This window comes from Triticum aestivum, chromosome 5B, assembly GCF_018294505.1.
Source record: "Triticum aestivum cultivar Chinese Spring chromosome 5B, IWGSC CS RefSeq v2.1, whole genome shotgun sequence".
Taxonomy (NCBI): Eukaryota; Viridiplantae; Streptophyta; class Magnoliopsida; order Poales; family Poaceae; genus Triticum; species Triticum aestivum.
Window position 1 is genome coordinate 621,117,275 of NC_057807.1, and position 7,990 is coordinate 621,125,264.

Sequence of the window (7,990 nt, forward strand, 5' to 3'; positions counted from 1 at the left end):
ATTTTCACCATTTGGAAAAGAAACGTAAGAACAAAATACAACTGCCATAAACTTAAAAGAAAATGTTAGTGCATTTGAAAAATGTTCAGCATGTTGTTGGAAAACGTTTCACATGTATTAAAAATTATAATGCATTTTTAAAAAATGTTTGGCGTGCGTTAAAAAAGTTTACAACATGTATTTTTAAAAGAGTTCAACGTGGGTTAAAAAACTATAGTGTAAATTATCATTACATTTCTATAAACACAACATGTTCGATGCATTTCTCAAATTTAATATTATCCACATAAATTAAGTTCAGCCTCTTTGCAGTACACAATAATGGTAATGGAAAAATATTTAAAATATAAAACATTTGCATATTGATAATTGTATTTTTCATATGAAAAATTTATGCGTTATGAAACTAAACAGGAACTTGGAAAAATTAAAAATAAAGAAATTTATAGAGTGATACGTGGATTGTATTTAGTATTTATACAGCTTTGTAGCTAATAGTTGAATTCCGGCTGGCAAGGTCGTGCCGTTGTTGAACATGATGTGCCAGTTCGATACCTCTCCATTGAGTTTTTTTAATGTTATTTCTCGCTATCATACAGTGATTTTGATGGCTTTTCTATTGATTAAATAAAAATGAGAAGAATCTTTTTAAAAAAAATCCCGACGTGCGGGCCACCCAGCGCCTCTTAGACATTGATAGGCGGGCCACCTTCACGTTTGTACGCCATGCGGACTAGATGTACGTCCTGATATGAATGGTGGCACCGTATTTGCATGGCCAGACAAGTTCGAGCACCAGTTTCACGTATTTTGCAACTTTAGGCACTAAACTGATCGTCCAAGACAAGTTGAGGCACGGCCAGACAAGAACGCAAGCATGATTCGTTCGGATAGGGATAAAGTGATTGTATTTGCACGAGAACGCAAGTTGGGTGACCACAAATCCATATTTTTAAAGTTCTAACACCAAACTGAACATTCAACCCAAGTTCTATGACCTCTGGTGATATTACCTCTTCATAAGGTATCTAGAAACTGCAAACCTTGAAAAGATAGCACCTTTTAATATTCTAATAGAAGTATGATGATCATTACTTTTAGTTGGAATAACTTCTACCTACTTGGTGACATAACCAATAACAACTAAAATATGTGTTACAATATGAAGTTGGAAAGGGTCCCATGGAATCAAAACACTAGAAATTAAAAGGTTAGTAACAAAATAATAATTCATAGGCATGCCTTGAGGTTTGATAATATTACTACACTTTCCTCCTATGCCTGGTGGAACGCCGACAAAGCGCCGACACAGGCTGGACCTCCGCCACGGCGGCGTTGTAGTGCGCCTGCACCTGCTCCATGGGTGAAGTCGGCGTGCACAGGAGGCGCGGTAGCCGGAGCGGTGTCGTCGGAGCTCGTCCCCATCGTGGTCTCGTCGTCGTTGGAGGAGGCCTCGGGCGAGCTGGCCGGCAAGCACGCCTCTAACCCGCCTGGCACGGTGGCTCTGCCAGGCAGGGGCAAGGGCGACCACGACGTGCTTCATCTCCGTGCAGTCATGACGGATGTAGTGCAAGGGAGGGGATAGGAAGGGGCTTCTGTTGTGGTGTGGAGTTAGGCAGGTTTGGCCGCCTTTATATAGAGGATTCTTGTGAGGCCAGACGTCAGGGGGCATCAACGCGCGGTGCCGCAGTGGGTTCCTCGGCTGGCGAGCTTGCTTAATGGCGGCATGCGGACGGACAACGGCATTGAACCGGCATGGTAGATATTCGTCCTGTCTCGTCCAGTCACGCGTTTCCTGCATTGAACAGACGTGGACACCGGAGACGCATCACGGGCGGCGCCCTCGGCCGGTGCGCCACTTCAATGGTCGCGTCTGCCCTAAGCCATCTTCAATGTTGAATGATGCGCTCTATAGAGGCATGAATGCGGGTAGCTGACGCAGGACGGAAACACACGCGGGCGAGTGAGAAGGGGTTTTGGTGGGTCAGGGCGGTTAGAAGAGAGCGTGGCCCGAACTACCACAAAGCTCCTCATGTTTGTCTCTGGTTTGCCGAAGAATTTGCGTCTGAACTACGCTGCAGACTGATAAAAGGCATGTATTGGATGCATTGGCGGAGCTATGTGTGCTCCTGGGGTGGCTGTGACCCCTAGCCTTGGCAAAAAGTGTGAAGGAATTTTTTTGAAGGGTGTAGATGAGTATAAATTATTGAAAAAGGCTTTCGCTCCGCTTTATAAATAAAGCAAATCGTCAAGAGCATACATACAAGTACTAGTCCAGAATACACACACCTAAGTCTCACAGGATGAGTATAAATTTAGTATTTGGCCCCCTCATGTTTGGATCTTTTATCATTTGCCCCCCTGCTTGTAGTATAACTTGGAATTATTTTGCTTGGTAATAAAGGTGGCCGTATGCATCGCTCTGATGCAGAGGCCGGGGATATTCCCTTTTTGAAAAAAAAAACATTTGCCCCCCTAAACTTCCTCCCTAGCTCCGCCAGTGATTGGATGGCTTCCGCTGTCCGAAGAACGCGGTCCAGACGCATGCAAAAAGTTTGTGTGTCAGCGTTAGAGACGCCCTAATCATGCATCGGTTAGAAGAGGGCGTGGGATTAGTCTAGACTATCGCAAAGTCCCTCATGTTTGCCTCTGGTTTGCCGAAAAATTTGTATCTAAAGCACGCTGCGGACCGATAAAAGGCCTATATTGGATGGCTTTCGCCGTCCGAACGGCGCGGTCCAGAAGCATGTAAGATGTTCGTGTGTCAGCGTTGGAGATGCCCTAATCACCGATCGGTCGCCTCGTGCTCTACCGCGTCAAAAAGTCATCGCTTCTGCCGGAGTCAGAGGAAGACGAGGTCCGGCCGGAGCACGAGTGTCGGCCGAGAAGACCAGTCGCGATAGACTTCATCCTTTTATAACTTTCAAAGTTAGCCGCCATGCAGTAGTAAATCCGTTGGTTGATCTGGCATGTTCTCGATGATGCCATCGTGATGTCAGGATCGCTCGCCTCCTTGTGATCCGATGGCAAAACGACTCCATGCATGATATCCAGCTACCAACGTCTCTGATATTAGGATCACTCGCCTCCTTTCGAATGCCCGGCCGGATTCATTCATCTTGTGTGAATCGTCGGATTTTGGTCGTGTACAGAGCACTGACTCATCCGATGGAGCAAACCCACAGGCCAAGTCGGGATATTGCAGCGGACGGTTGCGGCATATAATATTCCTTCTCTCTCTGCGAGAAATATAGGCCATGTTTGGTTCATAAGTCCTGGCATTTTTTCTAGTCTCAACTAAAAAGTCCCTAGTCCCTAAAAAGTTCCTCCTTGTTTGTTTTCAGAGACTAAAAAGTTCCTAGTCCCTTCCTATAGGTTATTAAATGACCATATTGCCCCTAGTATATAGAAAAATAACAATCAAACAACACTATGGGGTGGCGGGCCAATGAATGCATGGAGGGGCATTGTTGGAAAAGTCTCAAAAAGTCCCAAAAAAGACTCTCCTTGAGAGTCTTCTTCATTTAGTCCTAAATGCCTAGTTTAGTCCCTAAAAAGTCCCTCCCGTTTGGTAAAAAAGTCTCTAAGAGGGACTTTTTCTAGTCTCTACACAAAAAAGTCCCTGAAATCAAACACCCCAATAATATTCTTTCTTACGAGTAATGGTACGATGAAATATACTGTTCCTTCCCACGAAAGAGGCTTCCGAATGGACGCGCAATATCATAGTCCCGAGCTCAAATGCTCTCTTATGATCACGCAAAACTTTATCATGAAATAACATTTGTGAAATCCTTGACAAAAATACAAAAACAAAATCAATGCTCCAAAAATGATACTTCATCTGTAAACTTTTATAAAAAAATTTAGATCACTAACATTATGAAAGCATGTTGGAGTACTGAATTTTATATTTTTGTTGTTACTTCCAATAATATAAATTCACGATGAAAATTTGCAGGCACTCAAAACATTTGTCAAAGTTTGCAGCAAAAAAAATTCAGATTTTTTGATTTTTTTTCAATTTTTTCTTCAGATTTACTATTCATTCCGAGCTCAAATGAGCTCACCAGTAGAAGGGGACTTTCGCTTCCAAACCCAATATAAAGTATAAATGGCGGAATCAATACAAAATCATGATACTATTCCTTCTCTAGGAAATGCGTTGCGAACTTATGATTCATGTATTGAAATTTGAAAGCAAATGAAAAAGTCCATTTTGGTCTCTCAAATCATCGACTTGATTGGATTTGGTCTTTAAATGAAAAACTAGTAAAACTAGGCAAATTTAGTCTCTATCCCGACTTGAAGCGGTTACGTTGATAACTTGGTGTGATTTTGAGCACATGTGGCACGTGGCAGCCAAATCATCTCTTCGGTCTTGTTTTAAACATTTGAAAGTTCAGGATATATATTATAGGTAGGCTATTTAGTTGAAGCTCCCAGGAAGGGGATGGCAAATCAAATGTTTTTATGGCAATCTATATTAGATGACAAATTTAGTTTGCAAGCACGGCAAATCCTGACAAAAATGTACCGAGACGCATTTATCATGCTTGTCAACTAAACTTGTTATCCTTGGCCGCATAAATTGCCATGCAAATTGTATGCAATTGCCATATTTCCAAACTGCCCTTCGCTGGTTAAGAGGGTCTTAAATTATTTGGTTTTAAAGTTTGAGGTACCAAATATGTATGAGTTGACAAATTAAGCACTGCTAAACATCACTTGCCTGAATTTATTTATTCAACCAGCACACGTATATCACCAGCCCGAAGGGGGGTCTCCGTGGCTAGCCGAGGTGTCACCATCGAGTGCGAACAAGGAGATCATCGGAGACGGGGATGCCACAACGCCGCCGGTGAAGGAGAGGCAGGTGGTTATTTGCAAGTTTGAGTCCGGGTGTCGTTGGCGCCGGAGTTGGTGGTCAGCTTTAGAGGGAAGACCAGGGCAGCGACAACACGGCGAAGGCGGAGGTACCCGCCGGTCGCAGGTGGTTGGCCAGCAGGACAGGTCACAGAAGAGAGGAGGAAAAAGAAGGCGCACGGGAAGAGGAAAAAGATGGCTCCGTTGGATTTCAATCTAACGGCTAAGAAAATTGGATGATGCTAAAAAAACAGTTGCACTGCAAGTATGTGGCCCCTATATTAAGTGACCAAAATGTAGTGTACGTACTAGGCTTCAGCCCGGCACGCTGCTGTGCCGCGTGCGGTGGCGGCGCACGGTGAAGATCGAATCAACCCACCATTAGTCAGTTTATTATCACTCCTAGCTTCCTCTGTTTCTCCTCCCTGCGTAGAGCCGCCTCCGGCTGCTGCTTCTGCTATATAAACGAACGAACGCACGCACGCACGCCAGCACTTGAGTCATCTCGCGCGGAAAAGTTAGAAGTGTTCTCTGCTGCTCGTGTAATTTAGCCCTGCAAACAGAGCGACCTTGGCTGAGTTGCGTGCGTGCCGTCCGTCGCTGTTTGCATGGCCTTCGCGTTCAAGGCGTCCCTCACCGTGTCTTCCTCGGCTCTGCCGTTGAACCACACCATGCGTCGTGGCCAGGCCGCGGTGGCGGTGCCCACGCCGGGTAGGCCCCTGGTCGGAGCGGTCGCCGTGGCGGCGGTGACCGCGCCCGCTCCTGCTGGGAGGTGCGCGTCGCTATCCGCGGCTGGCGAGCGCGGCCTGTCGGTGGCAGAGGCCATGTCTCGCGTCAGGGCGAATGGCAAAGTAAGTGCGCCGAGTGTACTAAGCTCAGTTCGCAGCATCCATGCACGTAAAAGATCGATGCTAATCGACCAAGGCTTTACTGTTGCGCGCGCGCGCAGACGGCGTTCATCCCGTACATCACCGCCGGCGATCCCGACCTTGCGACGACAGCGGAGGCGCTCAGGCTCCTCGACAGCCTCGGCGCCGACGTCATCGAGCTCGGCTTGCCCTTCTCTGACCCCTCTGCCGACGGGCCAGTGATTCAGGCATCCGCTGCGCGTGCGTTGGCTGCTGGCGCGACCACGGACACCGTGCTGTCGATGCTGAAGGAGGTGACGCCGGAGCTGTCCTGCCCCGTGGTCATCTTCTCTTACTTCAACCCCATTGTGCGCTGTGGGACGGGATGTTTCGCCGCGGCTGCCAAAGAAGCCGGTGTCAAAGGTAATTAACATGTTAAATATTTTAACTGATGTTGACAATTAACACAACAGATTTGCTAATTCGCACTTGTTACATTGCATGTACTTCAGGCATTATCATTCCCGACCTTCCATACGAGGAGATGCATGCTTTCAGGAAAAAAGCCATCAAGAACGATCTGGAGCTGGTACGTGCATGTCCTCATGAAAAATTAATGCCATGTTAACAGAGCTCAGGATTAAGCCAGTCCTTGAACAAGTTATTATGGTTTTTCAATAAATGATTGTAGATCCTCCTTACAACGCCAGCTACACCATTAGAGAGGATGAAAGAAATCACAAAAGCTTCAGAAGGGTTTGTTTACCTTGTAAGTGCAGAACACATGCATAAAATCCTAACTTCTTATTCCAATTCTGGCTTTGTGATCAATTTCAGAATGAACACTCTATCCCCTAATTAACTAATTTGCGTCATGCAGGTGAGTGTCGTTGGAGTTACAGGAGCCCGGGCAACCGTAAACCCGTGTGTCAAGGATCTTCTTCAGGAGATTAGACAGGTTTGTAGAAACAAATTATTAAAACCATCGATTCTTTTCTCTTAACCAGTAAAGAAATAAATTTCCCACCTTGTATGCTAAAAGTATCATCTGTCAAATATCTTTCGTAATTGCTCGCAGGTCACAAACAAAGCAGTGGCGGTTGGCTTTGGCATATCGACCCCAGAACATGTTAGCCAGGTAGATAACACATCGAAAAATTCACCAAAAAATTGTGATCTTGGTTCAAAAATCTCAATAAGATTATTACATTGCTGACCTCCACTTATGAATGGACACAGATTGCCGAGTGGGGTTCAGATGGAGTGATCATTGGTAGTGCAATGGTGAAACAGTTGGGTGAAGCAAATTCTCCAAGAGAAGGATTAAAGAGGCTAGAAGTATATGCCAAGAGTTTGAAGAATGCACTCCCATGATATGCAATTAACATGGTTAATTATTTAGGGTGGCAAGCCAGCATGGTGGTCAAAATTTAAATCAGTAGAAGGGTAGAAGGTATTTGCAATTTTTATGTCGCAAAAAGAGACTAGTGTTTACCTTTATAGTTAGTGTTTGCATATGCTTTTGTTCGTTGTTGTGTTAACTTGGGAGTGTTAATATCAAGTGAGTGAAGTAATTACATTGTCAACCTCCACTCATTGGTGGACATAGATTACCAAGTGGGATGTAGATGGAGTGGTCATTGGTAGTGTAATGGTTAAACAGTTAAGGTGAAGTGGCTTCTCCAAGAGAAAGGTTGAAGAGGCTAGAGGACTTCGCGGAGCATCAGGGATGCACTATAATGATATGTAATAGCATAGGTCATTCCCTAGATCACCATGACATGTGGAAATAAAGGTAGTGAATTGTTCTTAGTTTGTGCTCAAGTATGAAAGGGTAGAAGCAACATAGTTACCTGTTGTTTTTGTATGACAAGAACACCAACAGGTAACATGTCGATGACCTGATCACGACACGTGACACCACCTACCACCTGCGCTACTACCCCGACGCTGCTTCCTCATCGTACGACTACTAACCGGGAGCCGCACCCTATTAGAAGAACACAAGCAAGATAATTTTGTCAGGGATAATGGTATCATCGCCTCCTCCGAAGCACAACTTAGAAGGGACTTTTTTCATTGATAGAGGTGATCCACCTACCCAAAAAATCAACGGCGAGTTTTCGGAAGAGATGCATCCACACTCCCTGCAAGGTGAAGTACATCTCCACACTCCAACACAAGATATTGCCACACATGTTGTGAATACTCCAGACTCATTGTTGGGGACAACTGCAATGGGGGTGGAAGACAAAGAACAACATAGTTCGCCTTTT

The 7,990-nt window shown here is 45.1% G+C and overlaps 1 protein-coding gene across 1 annotated transcript; it reads left to right on the forward strand.

Annotated features, from left to right (window-relative positions):
* Positions 1–5,376: 5,376 nt before the first annotated feature.
* On the forward strand, positions 5,377–7,399 carry LOC123113690 (tryptophan synthase alpha chain-like). The gene is made up of 7 exons (XM_044534994.1): positions 5,377–5,717; positions 5,816–6,137; positions 6,227–6,303; positions 6,406–6,483; positions 6,595–6,672; positions 6,793–6,852; positions 6,954–7,399. The coding sequence occupies exons 1-7, from the start codon at positions 5,475–5,477 to the stop codon at positions 7,086–7,088; spliced, it is 993 nt and encodes a 330-aa protein (XP_044390929.1). The 5' UTR covers positions 5,377–5,474; the 3' UTR covers positions 7,089–7,399.
* Positions 7,400–7,990: the final 591 nt, after the last annotated feature.